Genomic DNA, 19,128 nt, shown 5'->3' with positions numbered 1-19,128 from the left:
TCAACTTGGGGCTGAGGCTATGGCTTCGTGATGGGCCTAGCACGTGCCTGGTTTGATCTTCAACACCACAGAAATTAGATAATTGTTTAATTAAAGTTGCAGCGCCCAGTCCCAACTAACATATCTATGCTATAAGCCCAGCACCTACAATTCAGGGATTTCTGTGACAGTGGGGGAGGGGATACAGATTATAAGGGCCTCGGAAGCAGAGACTTTGCTCTAAGATTGGGACTTCCGGGAACATCAGAAGCTACATCCATGAAGTCTCATCCATGACTACCCGAGCATGATCAGAGCAAGAACAGGAATAACAGACAAGTTAACATGGATCTGGGGAAGCTCACAGGGCCAGAACTCTAGACCAAGACCTACCTACAGGCAAATATGGAAACCTGAGAGTAGGGCAAACAGTCTCCCTGAGGGGAGAGCTCACCCACTGAGTTATACAGTACCAAATTGTTAACTCTGAAAACTTATCCGTACAATTAATGTTATACAAGCTGAGCAGGTTCTAGACATATATTTAGGTGTGTGTGTGTGTGTGTGTGTGTGTGTGTGTGTGTGTGTGTGTGTGTGTGTGTATAACAATTAAAGAAAAGGAGATCATGAGCTTAAATGAGGGCAAGGCCAGAGGTAAATAGAAGGCTTTAAAAGGAAGGAAAGGAAGGGGAAATAATGATGTAATTATATTATAATCTCAAAAAAACTAGAAAATTAATTACTGGGCTGGGAGTGCAAAGCAATGATAGAACGTGTGTTCAGTACATATGAGTTCACAGCACATGCACATTCACACACATGAAAACCTAACAGAAAGGAAGACAATAGTTTGCATTTATACAGTACAAAAATGCTTTTAAACATGAGTATCTCTTGCTGGGCATCATGGCACACAGCTAGAATTCCTATACTCGGGAGGCAGAGGCAGACAGATTTCTGTGAGTTTGAGGCCAACCTAGTCTACATAGCACTACCCAGCCACTTGTGTGTGAAAGATCCCCGAAGGGAGACCCTTACTCAAGTCTCGAGAAATCACGGACCCCAGATACAGAGAGATCATCTTGATGTAATATGCAAAGGTGAGTTGTATTATGGAGATCTCCAGGTTGACACGTATCCCACACAGGAGACAGAGGTGTTGACCCTGAGTGGCTGGGAGAAGGGCTTTTTAAAGGAAGAAGTCACAAGCTCCAGGAGATGAGGGGATGTCAAAAGGAAATACCAAAAATGTCACAAGGGGAAACTCTCAAAGTCACAGGATTGTTCTTAAGACTTTAGGGTTTAAATCAGGGGAAAGGTCAAGCATTCTCCTGAGAACAGATCTTGATTGTTGTCCTTTAGGGTAAATGTTAGTCAGAGTTGACAAGGCATCTGCATCTGAAACACATCTGGTTAAGCTTCCCCTGGTTTCCTGGAATACTATCTGCAGGACACAATGGCTGGAACATTATCTGTAGGGCACAATGGGGGCTTGAACAAATATCACAGGGGCAGAACAGAACCCGTTACTCATTTACCCACATCAGGTGACATGCGAAGGGTCAGTGAGTCTGTACCAGTCTTCCTGCATTTTTAACAATCTGTCTTCCTGAGTCAGATCCTGTTGCTGAGTTTTGAGCTAATTTAAAACCCTATCTCTCATGTGGTTAGACCTTGTCTCAAAAACAAGGTCTTTTTCCCCCTTGACAAATCATCCTTATTTGTTTCTTTAAGAATCCAAAAACTTATCACTTTCCTTGCATACTCAGATCTCACCATATCCTAAACAACACAAGTGTTAAGAGAATGTGTTTGGGGGTTCAGTGTAGGGGAGGGACAGTAGTTTAAGGACAGGATCTCATTGACCTGGATCTCACTGTGTATTCCAGGTTGGCCTCAGACTTAGATGAATGCTCCCACCCAGTCTCTCAAGTGCTAGGATTATTCCAGTCCTGGGTCGCTGTGCCTGGCTTTGGTTATGTTTTAACAGTAAGTGAAGTGGTCATATCCCCAACCTGCTGGTGTGGAGACAGACTTACACTTCTGCTGTTCACCTCAATTATCCTGTGATAACTCAGTTCACATCATGAGCCAGTTCTCCTCCGTCCCTCTGCCCAGCAATACTCAAATTCCATCTGACGAGGATTATGTGCTTAGACCATTTGCATTCCAAATTCCACTTAAGAAATGTTTTGAGATGTCAGACACTGCATCTCCTGCTTAATTTCACAGCATATGAACCCTGGATACAAATCCTAAGTAAATTTTATTCTCCCCATCTTAAGTTTAACTGCAGAAATAGATCCTGACTGCCTACCATGCATGTATCAGTCCCTGGTGCTTCTCACGGTGAACAGAAAGACAGTGTCTTTTCTTCTGAGGTACTTACAGTCTTACAGAAAAGACGAGAAACAGACCATTCAAAGATGGGGAATAAGGAAGCATGTGATGTCAGGGAGCCTAGAAAAATGGCCTCAGCCAGGACCAGTCAGGTGGAGGTTTGAGTCAATGATTTAATATTGGCTAGGCAGAGACAACAGCTGAGGAGAAAGCAGACTCACCAACCAGGGCTCAAGATACATGGTGTGTTTGAAAACCTAGAAGTACAGATTGACTTGAGCCTGGAGAGAAGGACGGGGGTGTGAACTAAGTCTAGACAGCTGTGCCAGAGGCAGATGGTGACAGTTCCCAAAGCTTGGATGAGTGACTCGCTCTATTGCTGTGGAGAATGGAAAATTACTAGAGAGTGGGGGTTCAGAGCAAAGGTGTGTCACAGAAAGAGGAGCACACTACTGTGCAGAAGGTACATTCCGTGACGCCATCATCAGGATCTGTAACAAGTCTGACTCTTGATGCTGTCCCTAGAAGTACTGAATCCAAACCCTGTAGCATAGGCCCAAAGCCTCTGAGCAGCTTCTCCGGCTGATTGTGGGGTGCAGCAGTGAGGTCCCTCTGGATTCGCATAGTCTGTTCGGCATCTTAGAATCACTTGGAGGGCTAAAAATAAACAGATTGCAGATGCTTTCACCCAGACTAGGGATGTCTTCGATGGTCTTGGTGCAGCCTGGCCATCAGCATTGCTTTTTACCTCTCTTGGGATCCTGATACACAGCCAGTCCAGAGAGCTACCACAACAGAAGGTAGCAAGAGAGAACAGAGGTGTGGAATTATGGATCAGGCAGACAGCCTACATGGCAACAGTTTCCAGGAAGGTTTAAGAAGGGTTGCAGATCAAAACAGGAGAGGCCAGACCTTATTCCCTATGTCCTCTTCACAAGGTGCCTAGTTCCTCCCTGCAACTAGGCAGAGAATGCTTCAGGCCAACCTGATGGGCCGCTCCCTCTCTCTTCTCTGAGGGATACTGCAATATCAGCATAGAAGATGTCTCCTAGTGCCATCTGTGAAAATCACCAAGATAATTCATCAAAGGAAGAAAGGGCAGAGAAGGGGGTTAGGAGAGAGGGAAAGAAAAGGGAGAGAGACGAGACGAGAGACAGGGGTGGGGGGTGGGGTAAAGAGAGTTGAAGGGAGGGATGGACGGAGGGAGGGAGGGAGGACAAAGAGAGGAAGGAAGGGTGGGCAGTATCTTCCATGCTGAATTAAAACCAGTCCGTGGCCTAAGTAATACCTATCAGAGCTGTGACTCTGTGGTTTCTCATCATATCCAGGGCATCACGCTGAGTGCTTTTGGAGTACCATTGTCCTTCATTCTTGTGACAAGCCCGTCCTGTTGACATCAGTACTTTTAGGACTCCTACTCTGAAAAGTAGATCTAGACAGGGAGCTCTGTAAATAGGCTAGGGCCAGGGCTGTTAGTGCCACCTCAAGGCTTTCAGGACAGATGGAACTGTTTACATTTCAACCCTGTCTATATTAAATCCCTACAACTGCTAGGAAAAGGGTAGGGAAGCTAGGACATGGGACAGGCTATGCCTTAGATACTGGCTAGCTAATGATGCTTCTTAAAGTGCACAGTTGCCATAGTAAAGAGGGCTTCCGGAAGATGACAAGGGCAACGCTTAATGGGGACAGAAGCTTGAAATGGAAGAAAAGGGGAGAGCTCTTAGGCATCCGATGAATGAGGTCCTCTTAGCAGGCAGAAAACAGAAAACAGAAGTGCTCCCAATGTAACATGGTTAAACCCTGCCCTCTCAGAGAACTGCATTTGGAGTTTTTACATTATGTTTACCAAATTGCCAGCAGCCAGCAAAACCCATAGCTAGTGACTCAATGGAAGGCAGGTAGTATTCTCATTGGCTGACAATAGCCAGGAGCTAAACCCTGTGGTTTGCAACCAAAGAGAACAGTGGGGTTTTTGTTTGTTTGTGTGTTTGTTTGTTTGTTTGTTTAATGGAAACTTCAACCTCCCTAAGGTCTTCTCCATGAGGGGAAATTAGATGTGGTAAAGAAAGACAGGAGTGGGGTGGTTTCAAGGCTCCAGCCTGGTGATTCCTCATTGGGTAATTTTTATGAAACTGGGTGTAATTTAATGTTCAGGAGATACCCTGCTTCGTGAGTTCCCTAAAAACAGTGGAGGCCTTTCCCACATGCTTGACTGGAAGTCAAGATTCTCTTCCAGTGACGACAGTTGAGAAATATATACCCAGAGTGCCAGAGTGGGCAGCCTCACTATGTGAAAGTGGGCAGCGCCACCATGTAGAAGCAGACAGCCCCACTGTGTGGAAGCAGCTAGCACTGCCGTCCTTGTACCGGTCCTCAAACCTTGTTACTTTGGAGCTGCAGCCACAGAAGCTCAGAGAGGAAAGTGTCCTGGCCCTGGTCACTCAGGACCACAATGCTGCAGTGCACCAGGAAGATAGCAGGCAGGGGCCTGTATTCCACCTCAGGTCTCTGGTTGGGCATCTGTGCTGTCTTGTCTAAGAGGGAGTTCTTAGTGTTCTCTGGCACTATAGACAACTACCTAACAATCTACCGGTTGGTTTCTTACCTAAAAGGCAAAATCCTGGTCTGTCATATTAAATATCATTAGAATGGAAATACGTGTGTGTGTGTGTGTGTGTGTGTGTGTGTGTGTAAGCCAGAGAAAGATGCTAGTCATCTACCTCACTCATTTTCTACCTTATTCTCTGTAGAGAGGGTCTCCATTTCAGAAAGGCTGCCTGGCCAGCAAGCTATAAGGATCACATGTCTCTGTCACCCCAGGTTTATGGGGTATGCTTACCCAGGATTACAGGCGTGGACAGCCACGGGATACTAGGTGTTCGATCTCAGATCCTCATGTTCAGATATCAAGTATTTTTGCACACTGAGCCATTTCCCCAGGACTCCAGGACCCCTAACCCCTAGGATGAGAATTTAGTAAGGTAGAAGCTGACTGTTCAATGCCAAGTCCTGTCTGCTTTAGATCCAGGAGGAGAAAGTGACCATTTGCCAAGCTTCACCTTATCTTTGCCATCTAATTTAACCTCTGACCATCCTAAGGTAGCTAGTATCATCTTAATTCCCATTTTAGAGTTAAAGGAGTTTAAAAAAAAAAAAAAGCTAAAACTCAGAGAGGCCCAACAGCTTATCCAAGGTCATTCAGCTGAAGAGGATCGTGGAGGCTATGAATCTGCACAGTGGATCTGGGACACCAGCTGACCACATTCTCCATCCTGGCTGTCAACAGAGACACACCGGAGATGTGCAGAAAGGAATCGGAGGACACAATGTTACAATACAGTTATAGCTCAAACCTCGGCCTGTTCTTGAGGCAGCTGGGGTGCCAGCCTCTTCTGGTTCAGAGATGGGTCACAGCTGTTACTTCCCAGCATGCAATGTGCCCAGGCGGCAACAGACAAGGGGGAAGCTTGTCTCTGAAGGGGGATAAAGAGGCATGGAGGAGAGGAGGGTCCAGCTCAAGAAGAACAGTGGTTTGAGGGGCAGTGCTTTCTTGCCTCCGTCTACTGCTGATCTCAGCAGCCTCCTTTTTCAGGCAGGAGTCCCTCGGAGCCCAGCAGCCATGCTATAAAGTAGAAAAGAAGCCAAGTGAGCAAACAGAGCTGCACCCAGGCCAGCAGGCAGCTGCACACCAGCTGCCTTGTAAGGGTTCGTCATCCATCCCTTAAAGCCCAGCATCTAGGATATGCTCTCAGAACTGGGGTTACACTGTAGGCCAGCAAAGAGCACCCTTCACTTGTTTCAGCTGATAGCGCTTTCTGGAACATATTCATCGAGTAGCAAGATATGACAAACAAGAAATTTACAGACAAGGGCTATGCCTCCAGCTTCCTTGGCGCTTATGAGTGGCTATGGACAAGATACGTGCCCTGTCGAAGTCACAGTTAGTTAACTAGACCTGTCATTGGCAGGTCCAGCATTCTCTCCACTCTCCAGGGACCAAGCAACCAGTCTATTTCCTACCTAGCAAAGGCACAGGTGCACAGACAAGCAGAACCACACCCATCCCCGATCTCTGGAGCTTAACGGTAGATGAGCTTCCAATGATCCCACGAGGGTAAGGACGATCACTGTGTGATAAGTAATCGTCAGGAGAAATGCCTGTTACTAAAAGAGAAGTCCAAGTCTAGAGAGATCAGAGACCTGTTAGCTACAAAGCCAACGGATACAGAATAAGGTTTATCTGCCATAAACGACTGCTTTCAGCATGTGGGCAGTGAGTGCAAAGACAGGGTATGTATGCTAAGGGAGGAACAAGTCAGCTCTTCTCAGCAAAGGCCCCCAGCACAGCATATTGGGAGGAGAGCATTAAGCCTGATGTAGCCACCCCAGCTCAAGAGGAACACACACAGCCTGTGGTCATTACTCCAGCTCTGTAGTTAGGGATATAACTCAGTTGGTAGAGTGCTTGTCTAGTAAGTGCGAAGGTCTGGTTCCGCTCCTAGCAGCACAGGAACGGCATGCTTATAGAGACAGATGGGTCAGACATTCAAGGTCATCTTTGGCAATGTAGTGAATCCGAGGCCGCACAGGATACATGAGACCTTGTCTCAGATATGGAAAAAAAACTCGCTAAACCTCTGTCTAGTCTCAGCTCAGGGTCATTTCCTGTTTTGTCCTGAGGCTAAAGTTGTCTCGATTTATTCTGAGGCTGAGAAAAAGGGATCTTTTCCCACAATGCACAGAAGTTATTTACATAATGCATGAAGTCCTCTGCCTTTTTCTGTTTACATGTGCTGCACATTTGAATCCCATCATCCCTTGCTTGCCTGAAGGCTGACTCTTGACAGGATGACTTGGGAAGCCAGCACTTGGCCTCCTCTCATCTCTGTCACCTGAAAACAGCAAAGACCTCAGGCATGCCCAAATAAACTATATCCATGGATGTCCCCCTTGGGGAAAATGTTCACAGCTAGTACTCCCAGGGGCCCTGAGGCTACAGAGGATGTTCCTGGCCAAGGTATCTTGATGACATCTTCATGCCTCTGGAGATCAGCCAGTGCCACCCCCGTCTTTAAAACATAAACACTTTGGGTCTGAAAAAATAGCTCCAGTGGATCTGAACGTGGTTCCCAGCACCCACACTGGGCATCTTGCAGTCCCTTGTAACTCCAGGGAGGGTATCTGATATCTTTTGCCTCCACAAGCACTTGCACATATATGACTTTGTGGCTTTCTCTTTGTGTCTCACTATCCCTGTCCCTTTGTCTGTCTCTGTAGGTGTCTCTCTGTCTCTGTCTCTCTCAAACACACACATATACACACATAAAAATAAATCAGTTTTAGAAGATGGATCTGAATAGTGAAATTGCTCCCCCCGCCCCCCAACCCAACCATCTTTAAAAATCCCATCCACAGGCATGAGAAAAGCAGGGCATTCAGAATTGCCTAGGGAAGCAACGTGCTTCTGAAAACAAGTTAGCACACAACCGGAACCAGAAAGGCAGTTTCCAAACTTTGCATGACTGTGGCCTCCCTTCTCCTAGTAGAGCTGGGGGACCTGCAAATTAATGTTCCCTGAAACAGAACTCTGGGGAAATGCCAATACAGGGTCTTCAGAGAATCCTGGGCATAGAGATTTCATCAGAGCAGGGGAGTTGAATGGAGAAGTTGTGACTTTGGCCTAAGGTCCAACAGTTGAGGTAAGGGAAATGCACTCACATACAGTGAGTGTCCACTCAAGAGTAGGATTGCCTAAGGAATTATTTGCTCAGCTCCGTGAACTACGTATGGCAGTATCATAGCCTGGGACACATGCTATGGAGCTCAGTCTTCCTACCATGCTGGCAAAGACACTGTATCCCAGTGCTGCAGCTAAGAACATCAAGGCTCAAAAAGGTTCAGGGGTGTGTTGAACCCCTTCCAGTAACTGAACTGTGAAACCCAATTCTGCACCCAAGTCGACCTTACTTCTCTTGTCCAGTACAGTATGTTGCTTCTTTCCTTAAAGGAAAGATGGGAGACAGAGATGTCCACTTGACAGATGAGGAAACAAAGACTTGGTGAGGTTTAGAAGCTTCCCATAGTCAGTCATACACCAGTTGGCCATACACTGGGGTGGTAGAGACGGGTGGGCATAACTGCCATCCATTAGATCTTGGGTTTGCTTCTTAATGACTCTACCGGATGCTACTCTTGAGTTCACTCTCCACTGAATGATGCTCCCACCTCCTGGCAAGGAGCCACTCAGGTTCCAGAGAGAGTCACAGGACTCAGGCAGCTTGCAGCCATGGCTCAGGCACTCCCCTGTGTGGTGACACAGTTTTGGGCTCGGGTCTGCATTGCTCTGGAAGCAGAGCCTAAGGAGAGAGTTGCTTTTGCTCGAGGGATGAGTTAGAACAGACGCTTGCTTGACCTCTACGAGTAGGCAGATGATGTGTCTAATTAGGTAAAGAGCTTTCCTGCTCGTGTACATTTTGAACTCTAATGAGCTGTCGATATGAAAGGTTTGCCCTTGGCTCAGTTCTGAAGCAGAACTTTCCCTTCCTTGGTGGAAAAGACCAGCGCAGTAAACAGAGCCTCGTTTCCATGGAAGCCCACGCTCCCTGGCTTTTCCTTCTCAGCACTTTAAAAAGGTAGTTATTTGATTTCTCTTTATACTTTTGGATCTCATGCGGTGGTGAAGGATGGCCTTCTCGATCATGCCAGGCTACTCACCTTTTTATCTGTTCTTAGATTGTTAGTTGTCTGGGCAGCAGGGTCCACCTGCTGGCCACTGCCACTAATGAAAGTCCAGCAGAGCAAAGGGACTTGACCTCAGAGAAGGCTAGAGAACTTGTCAATGGTAGCAATCTCTGGTCAGGATGGTGCCCACAGATAGACTGAGATCCCACATTCAGTTCAAGGAGTCACACTCTCCCATCTGGTGCCTTCTTGTCTGACCCTTTGCCGCCCCATGGTGGCTCTTGTTAGAAATGCAGCTGACAAGGACCACTCTAACAATAACACAGATGGCCTCAGCCACCATTTCCTGAAGGTTTGCCTGCTAAATACTTCCTACTTGTTATTAATTCACAAAGCAGCCTGAGAGGGGAGTTACTCTGAATACTGAGACGATCCAAAGCATGGAGAGGACACACAACTTGCCCAAGGTCATGTGACTACTAATGGCAGAACCATGATAAATATGCACCCATCCCTGTCATTCTAAGGCCACATCCTACCCAGAAGAAATCTGTCAATAATAATTAGGAAGAAGGGCAAATATTTCTTAGCTTCCAAGGATAACTGCGTGTGCTATGGGGACCTGAGTTACAAGGTACACAGGGCATGTGCAGAATTAGGTTAATTGTCTGGAGCAAGCATTTAAGGAGTCCGGCAGGGGATGGAAATCCAGCCCAGTGGTAGAGCATGGTATCACAGGTAACATGAAAGAATAAAGAAGCCAACGTGTTGCTGGGCATGTGCTCTTGGGTAGGCCAAAAGAATGTCCACTCTTCTATGTCAGCTTGCCCTTCTAGCATCCTGAGGTTCAATTAGCTCATCGGTAGAGTGGGGATTAGTGTACTCCCTCTTAAAACTGGGACGCCCCTTTTAAGAAGTGCAGAACTTCTAAATAGCTATGCACTTGTTTGTCTTCCATGAAACTATTTTATAAACAAACAAACAAAAAACCCCAAATGCAGTAAGTAGAGCAATTTCCCAGGCTTTGGATGATGCTAATAAGATTATTAATTTTGAGTAGTAATCTTCTGAACCCAGATTCATTCTCTGTGGGTGACTATCAGTGTAGGTTTTTCAGCCTCTTTATGAAAGGTCGTGAAGCAGGTCCTGGGACTTGACCAGGCATTAGTAAACGGTAATCCTCTCTCCTTAACTACACCTGTTATTGCCGCAGTGGAACGCCGAGGACCAGAGACCTGTCCTATTCCATTCCTTTGTACATTCTTCTTTAAGGACTTTTTTGTTATTTCTTTTTATTTGTATGTATTGTGTGTGACTGTGTGAATATCGTGTGTGTGTGTGTGTGTGTGTGTGTGTGTGTGTGTGTGTGTGTGTGTGTGTGTGCAGAGAGATCCCCTGGAGCTAGAGTTATAGGCATCTGTGAGATGCCCAATGTGGGTACTGGGAACCAAATCCAGGTCGCCTAGAAAAGCAGCAAGTACTCATAACCATTGAGACATCTCTCTCCCACCTCTCTTTTTCATGTATTCTATTGTACTGATGTATTGCAAGTTTCATGAATGAAAGTGCAACTGTGTGAGTGAATGAGCTGACATATGAATGAAGCTCAGGGTTAACCTTCTCTGCTCATCTTCCACCCTACCATTGGGTTCCATTGGGGTTGGAAAACCCCAGTGCCCTGGTACAAGTCAGCTTCAGCGCTGATTCTAGTTCTGTAGCGTCATCTCCATAAGCACCTGCTTTCCAGCAGACTTTTCAACTCTAAACAGTTCCCTCTGCTGCTTTGCAGCAAAGGATATATCATTCACATTCATATTCTGAACAAGACATTTCTGAGTAGTCTCAGTAGATGCCGCACCTGGACTCGAAATGAAAATGTTCAGAGGAAAATATTAAAAGCAGGTCTTTGGAGCTTAGGGGCAGCTAAGGACACTGAATCCCACATGTGTGCCAATCAGAGGCAGTGATGAGAGGTAGGGGTTGCTGATTATGGTATGAGTCTGTGTTCACTTCTAACAGGACTTCTAGATGGTATCTGTGGGTGTCAAAATAAAAATAAAAATTTATGACCCAGGGTATAAGTAGTTGAATGGCCAATGTTTTGCCAGTTTCCTTCCTGCACAACTGTTACAGAGTGTTCTACACTGCAGCCTCACAGCTCCTCACAGCTCTGGGCGCTTCTCTGGAATAGCTAGTGAAATTGGTCCACAAAGCTACCATAGGATTGCTGCCTCAGAACACACACACCCCCAGGTCTCAGTCCATTCTCAGGATCAAAACAGCAGGAGTACCTCTCCCAGAACACTGGAGAAGACAAAGTAGGGCCAAGTTCCTGCTGGGAGTTAACAGTCTGGAAAGTGTCTGCCATCCAAGCCTGAAGGTCTGAGCTCAGATCCCAGCACCCACATAAAAAGTCACAGCACAATCACATATGCCAGGAGCCTAGTGAGGAGGTGTGCAGACAGGGGCATCTCTGTGGTGCTCTGGCCAGTCAGCCTGGACAATCGATGATCTCCAGGCTCATTGAGAGACCCTTTACCAGAAGAATATGTAGAGAGTAACATAGGAAGATATCTATCTCTGAACCCCACAATCATATGCACACAACTGTATATATACCACACACACACACACACACACACACACACACACACACATACTCATATGTACACAAACACACATATAAAATGCCCAGCACAAAGTTCAAGCAGTACTTTAATACATTCTGTAAAGTATGACAAAGAAGGCAAACCATCATGATGCTTCAAAAGCATGGCCACATTATACTAGAAATCGTACATGCTCATAGCATGGTTGTGCTTAAAACTTTTGAATAAAGTTTGCATTTAGAGTCTTGGAAGACAGTTCAGTCAGGAAAATGCTCACCATAAAAGCACGAAGACCTGAGTTTAATCTCCATCATTCATGTAAAAATCTAGGCATGGTAGCATTCTCTTGTAATGACAGCACTGGGGAGATAGGGACAGGAGGACCCCGGAAGCACCTTTGTCAGCCAGCCTAGCCTACTTGATGATTCCCAGGCTAAGGAGAGATAGGAGAGATACCATCGCAATAACACAAGGGAATGACTCCTGAGGAACAGCACCTACAGTGGACTTCTAGCCTACACATGCACACATACACAAGCATGCACAAACACACATACACACACACACACACACACACACACACACACACACACACACACACTCCTGCACATGCATACATACACACAGGCATTTACACTGGAATGTAAGCATGTACTTATAAACACATATATTTGCATTTCAGTGTATACATACATACCTGGATTATAGACATACACATACTTACATATCAGTGTATGTGGGTGCACACACACACATATGCATGTTCTTAGAAAGAAATTTAAATATTTAACCAGTTGATTAGTTAGTAGATAGCTAATATGTACTCAAAAGAGGAATGACAACTATCCTATTTGAATAGCACTGTTTTCTATTAAGGTTTTCTGTCACATAATTTCCTGAAGAAAGCAGACCCAAGGATAGCCTGAAGCATAATGTAAGGTTGCTTAGAAATAAAGTCAGACCTTCAACTCCTCAAAAAGGAATTGATTTCCATGGCCTACCACTTATTGTAAATACAATTTATTAGAATTCATTGTTGATAATTCATTTAAACTCATCTGTGGCTGCTTTCACACAGTGGAAAAGTTGACTCGTATAGCACTGTAGCCTAACTCATAGCTTTATAGTGCTCTATAGAAATTCTCCCAAGCTTCCCTGTAGATTTATAGAGAGCAACCAGAGTTACGTAACTAAACCCTTCATTCTAAAGATGGGCACATTGAAACCAGAGAAGCTGAAGAATTAGCTGAGACAATGGATTTTTTTGATCTGTATATACTAGTTGTTCTCCTGGAAAGGGGAGCTAAGGCAAGATTTTTATCTTAGATCTAAGAGCAACTAATTGAAAGTAGTCGTCTGGGACTGACTGACTGAGTAGTGGTTGGGATGTCTCAGTGCTTTTTAAGACGTACAAAGACCAATCCTCCGTGGACCAGGACAGAGAAACGGCGCTGTCTGTGCTGGGCAGGGGTTTCTGAGAGTTATAAAGCTAGCTCTTCCCTGAGTGTTCATAGTGTGAGAACTTGGTCATTGGGTCCCAAAAGGTGTTAATCACACTCTCATTAGGAACAATTTCTTTAGAGTGATTCAAGTAACGAACAGATCCTATGCAATGTGTTTAAAGGTCCAGCCTTGCATGCTCCACCTGGAAAATATTTATCTGGAATTTCACTCCGACTGGACACATTGGTTATAAGATTTTTCTTTTAATGAAATAAGTTTATAGGTCAAGATGGGGGCACAGAGTGATATAAGATGAAAAACTACATGTTCACTGGCATTTATGGCCTAAACTAATAGTGTCCCTTTGTGTGTGTTTGTGTTTTGTGCAGCTGGACAATCCAGATGAGCAGGCAGCCCAGATCAGACGAGAGCTGGACGGACGTCTCCAAATGGCAGACCAAATAGCCAGGGTAAGAAACGTCATGGACTCTTTACCAGGACCAGACCACTGTCCCACCCAAGAAGTGCACTGTCAATCAGGGCCTTCAAAAGATAAAGCAGTGGGGCTGGCAACATAGCTCAGTTGGTATGCAGTCCTGGGCTCTGTTCTCGGCGCTGCATAACCAAGCCAGAAAAGGTAGTACACACCTACAGCACTAGCAGTCCCAAGGCAGAGGCAGGAAGATCAGGAGTTCAGACTCACTCTTGTCTACACAGCAACTTTGAGGCCAGCCTTAGCCTCATGAAACTCTGTGGAAAGAAAAAGAAAGGAAGAGAGAGAGAGAAGGGAAGGGAAGAGGAGGGGAGGGGAGGGGAAGGGAAGGAAGGGAAGAAAAGGAAGGGAAAGGAAAGGAAAGGGAAGGAAAGGAAAGGAAAGGAAAGGGAGGGGAAGGAAGGAAAGTTGGGGAAAGGGAAAGGAAGGGGAGGGAATGGGATGGGAGGAGAAAGGAAGGGAAGGGAAGGGAAGGAGGAGAGGGGAGGGCAAACAATCTTTGGTTGTTCCAATAAAGCCCAGATGTGACCAGCTAAACCAGAGCTTCAGAACCCTTAGCACAACCCCATAGCTCCAGGACAATACAATCACTTTCCAATGACAGTCAAGGCTCTGAGGCAGCAGAGTGTACCTTCCTTGGTGTATCATCATACATCACAATTTGCCACCACAGCTCTAGGACCAGCCACAGAATGTCTCCCACTGAGGATACAGACCTGGTTTAGACTCAGGGTCTTTGCACCAACTGCTTCCTCAGCCTGGGAAGATCTTTCTTCTCCCTTCCACTCAGCCAATTCCCCTTGACCTTCAACAGTTGACCTCAAGCATGTACTTGAGGACTTAGCAGATAGCCTCCCTTCTCAGCTCAGTTGTGCAGCATTCTACATGTGGACCCTTGCTTACCTGACCAAGACTCCTGGTGAATAGGTCTCTTCTAAACTTGGGATGGTATCTTATTGTTGATGCCTATAGCTTGGTATCATCTATTTTTTTATGTTGTTGACATTCACGTTTTGAAAATCAGTATTCATGCTAGTAGCATTTATTAGGTCCTGACTCAGCCAGATGGGCTGTTTGCATGTTCCCTCTGAATCAATAATTAAACATCTCGATAAGGGCATTTCTTGTATCATTTTTTTTTTTTTGGAGAGTGAAGAATGCAGTCTATGCAAGATAGCACTAATGCAGGAGCTGGGCTGGAATCTGAACTGAGGACAAGAGTGTCAGTAAGTCCTTATAGTTAAAACAAAATAGCCACAGAAAGTACTTAATGGAGGAAGAATCGATGTTCCCACATGATGTCAGAGGTTTCAGTCCTTGGAACACTGCTTTGAGTTTGAGTTGAGGCAGTAAGGACATGTGGTAGAGGAGATGCTTACCTCATGCCATCCAGGAAGCAGAGGCAGATGTGTTTGGGACATGCCCCCTTCAAAGATAGGTCTTTGTTTCTTTTTCTGTTGCTATGATAAATCAATCCAGCAAAAGCAACTTAAGGAGAGAGAGGGTTTCTTTTGCTTTGACTTTCAGAGAGATACAGCCCATCATGATGGGGAAAATGGGACCGTAGGCTGGGAAGGGATTGTCAGAAACAGGAAGCTGGGTGTTCACACTGCATTCACACTCGAGGTACAGAGAGTGAGCAGGAAGTAAAATAAGGCTGCAGCCTCGAGGCCTTCTCCTGGTGTTTCACTTTTTCAATCAAGGCTCTCCTTCCAGGTTTCCCTGCCTTCAAAGACAGCACCACAGACTGAGGAACCGACAGGGGACATTTACCATTCAAACTACAGCACCCAATGACCTACTTCCTATAAACAGGCCATACCTTCTCATGGCAGTAATTTAATCAGTAAATTAATCCATAAATGAATCAAACCCTTATAATCCAGCCATCCCTCAAAAGCCAGCAGTCAAGCCTTGACTATTTCTCACTCTTTACACAGACATTTTTATATCCAAACCATAATAGACCTCGTGAAATAACAGGCAGGCAATAGGCTGCAACAGTTATCCCAGCAAAGAATTTAAGGATGCCCCCCAAGAAACTTCTAATTAAAATGAATAATATTTAATGGAATACTTTAAAGGCACAATTAATTTCAAAGAGCCATTAGTGACAAAGCGTGGAACATTTCTACAGGTACCCCTTCCCTGCCGGCTATGGGGCAGGTGGAGGGATGTTAGAAGAGGCAGGGAGGGAAGGCAGAAGAGAATCTTGTGCTAAAATTCCCCCCGTTTAGCTGTATAGAAAGGAGTCCTACTAGATGAAAAACCAAGCAAAGATTCCAGGACAGAAACCACTCTGTTTGCACTTAGTTTTACTGAAATGCTTCGCGTCTTGTTTTTTGGACACCTTTAAAGTGTATAATCAAGTCAGTCTGGTGGCTATAAATAGTGGGCAGCTATGGATTTGGCTAAAGGTAGTGCGGGAGAGTCTTGTGTTTTGAAATCTGCTTGATGTGGGAGTAAACATCACTAAGGCTTTAGAATTTACCTCTTCGGTAGATTCAGTGTCTCCTTTCAGTGGATTTCATGGAAAACAGAGTCAGCCTGGAGCGCATACTTGCCTATTGAGTAACCGTTACCTCCCCATGAATACGCTCACTCCTCTTGCTTATGTTTTACTTTCCTTGAGGCTTAGTATTAAATGCTAGACTGATTTTAACTTTTCAAAACTGTAGGTTAACATTTGTTACACAGTAAGTCAATGACACTTATCTCTGAAAAATATCAAAAGGCCTCCCTCACCCCAACCCACATCTTCAATCTCTTCATCCAATAAAATACAGTCGACCACTTTGAACTGAGCATCCTTAGAAGGTGAAGCAGGGCATCCCGATGCCTCTTGGTCCTTAGTTACTAGGAATAGTGTCAGCTGAGACTCCATGCAGGGTCTTCAAACAGCTAAGTGGTATCTTCACGTTTCTATTATCTGTTCTCCTCAAAGCTGACTGGTCATCTTCTGGAGTGTTCTTCTATGTCAGTAGCAACCCTCGTCATAACTCATCGGCATTGGCCCTGACCTTTCTTGCTCTTCCACTGAGCTTCTTCCCCAGCTCCAAACTCACTGGGCCCTAAAGTGATGTCTTCATTCAAAGGGAACCAAACGTGACCCCTAGCCTTCCCCGGTCATGATGAGCAGACTAGTAAATGATAACCAATGCAAACTGAACTGGTGATTCTCTTTCCCGGGCATGATGAACTGCAGGCTAACGATGGTGATGGTGGGGAAATGACTGTGAAATAAAGCCTCAAGAACGAACGCATGGGAAGAGGCAGAATTCATTGCGGTACCGAGAAATAGTCTCAGTGCTTTCATGTGTGATGCCAGGAACTTCCAAATTTTAATTGTGTGACTGCCTTTCCCTAAACTTAGTTAGATCTACCGAACAGTGGATAAAATATGAAGAGGTTGCCTACCAGCCAGCTCTTGACAAACTTAAATGTTTATCTTTCTTTGCTGTGCCCTGGTTATCTATTACCAACACCACATTGAGTTTTTGTGAGGATATGCAGTTCAACCCATGTCCTGAAGGTCAGTTCCTGTATGTGTTATAACCAGAAATTGCTGGATATTGACCCATCCATCATGTCCAGTCCATTCTGCTCTCCCCCCGTGATAGATTTACAAGATAGATTGAGCACCTCTAACTGCAAGTTGGAGGCACCAACCAGATCAAGCTTACTTGAAAACCAAGGTGAGCATAAGGGACAAGAAGTATAGGGATGATGGATGAAGAGTCACCAGACCTCTAGCAAGAGCTAGAACCAGAGGCCATGGAGGGCCAGGACTCCCTGCTGCTGTCTCTGCATCACATTGGTTAACCACTCTTCCTCCATAAGGCAGCTCTCCTTGCTTTCAGATACAATGTCTAGCTATTCCATAGCTTCTGAAATAACATCAAAATCCCAGTCAGCCATCATCTACTTCTTCAGATCCCTCTCCTTGCCCTTACTTCTTCATCCTCCTACCTTCTTCAGACTCACAGTTCTAAGAATCAAGTCTACAGTTGACCCAATTTTGTTTGAAGCTAACTCCGGTACAGTCAACCAGCTAAGCATGCTGCCTTAACATGGATGGACTCCTAACTGACTTCCCTAGTACCTTGTAAATAGGGCCTGGTGGTGCATGCCTGCCATCCCAGCATTCTGGAGGTGAAGGTAGGAAGAACAGAGGTTCAAAGTCATCCTCAACTACATATCCAGCTTGAGCTTTCTCATATTAAACCTTTCTCAAATAAAAGTAAGGGCCTCACTGGACACACGGGCTGCTAATATCCCTCGAGGTGAGGAGGTACTTTAGCAGTAGTACTGCAGGATCACAGTGAAGCGGGGTTGGCCCACATATACACATTGCATAGTATTTCCTAAGTGCCAGACCCTCTTATCAATGTTTGACATGAAAATCCCCTCAGTCCTCTCAGAACCTTATGAACAAGATTGTACTTTTTCAGAACAGAGGCCAAAGCAGAGACCTCAGAAGATTTGACCGAGTTTACTTTAATTAAAAACTGCATTCTTGACTAATTTGTTTTCTAGATCTACTGAGTTACTCTCCAAATATGGATCTTTATGTCCTTCATCCCCCAAGTCTGGGGGTGAAATAAATCTATGCTCCCGGCTTTCTTTTCTCTCCACCGTTGAGTTCTTTATTTGTTTCCAGCACTGCCCTAAGATTTCACATCGCTTCTCACTTAAACCAGTTACAAGCAATCTTTGGCATTATAGTAATTTTCCCAGAATAGCTAAATCAGAAGGTTTAATTACCGTGCCTGAGCTCACTCAAAGAGCAAGCAGAAAGAGGAATCCTGTCTTCAAAGCTAGAGATGACTCCAAGACAGGACTGGAGGACTGGTCTCTCCTGCCCTGTCTCCCTAACAGCACAAATGAAGCAGGGGTGTTTGGAAGAGCTGTCTCGTTGGATTCAGAATGCTCTCCTTGTGCTATCTGACCCTGAAAAAAGGGACGGCATAGCCCAGGCTGTTTCTGCTGTAAACATGTTCACCCTCAGATGTATCAACATTCAGTATGTGTGTGTCCTCTTCCCGCCCCATCCACTGCCCTAAAGTGTGAACCATCAGTTCAGTCACACTAGCATCCAGAATGATCTGAGGAGGCAACTTCACCAGAGCAAAAGCCAGGCATGGCTTTACTCAAAGGCTGAAGGCAGAGATCTGAATATTTTTTTAATCTCACAGAAAAGAGATCTTAATCCCTATTCAAACATTTCTCCAAATCCCCTCAGACTGATATTAAAGGGCCCCTAAAATTTCACCCAGAAATTAATTCTAAATTGTTTTAATTGTGTGATCAAAAGTTGACTTTGGGACTTAAGCAGGCCACCTGTGGCAATAGCTCGGCTGTGATATTTGCCAGTTCTTCTGGCTGCATTGTGGTGTCAAACTCCACAGTTGACCTGCTGGTTATATAACATGAACAGTAGTTTTGTGGTTTTAGCTGCCAGCAAGGAGGCACAAAACACAAGTGGTTTCTCAGGCCATCATTTAAATGTGGAATTATGGGAATGGAGATGTTGCTCGGTCAGGACCACACTGCCTTAGCGTGGATAGAATCCCAACTGAG

The 19,128-nt window shown here is 45.2% G+C and overlaps 1 protein-coding gene across 1 annotated transcript in view; it reads left to right on the top strand.

Moving 5' to 3' along the window:
- Cadps (calcium dependent secretion activator) overlaps positions 1 to 19,128 on the top strand; it is a 442,640-nt gene that overhangs the window by 185,558 nt on the left and 237,954 nt on the right. Inside the window, 1 exon segment of the mRNA XM_032917997.1 lies at positions 13,445 to 13,525. Within this exon segment, the coding sequence (XP_032773888.1) occupies positions 13,445 to 13,525 (81 nt within the window).

The sequence above is a fragment of the Rattus rattus genome, chromosome 12, assembly GCF_011064425.1.
Source record: "Rattus rattus isolate New Zealand chromosome 12, Rrattus_CSIRO_v1, whole genome shotgun sequence".
Classification (NCBI taxonomy): domain Eukaryota; kingdom Metazoa; phylum Chordata; class Mammalia; order Rodentia; family Muridae; genus Rattus; species Rattus rattus.
This window is presented reverse-complemented; position numbering and strand designations above follow the sequence as displayed.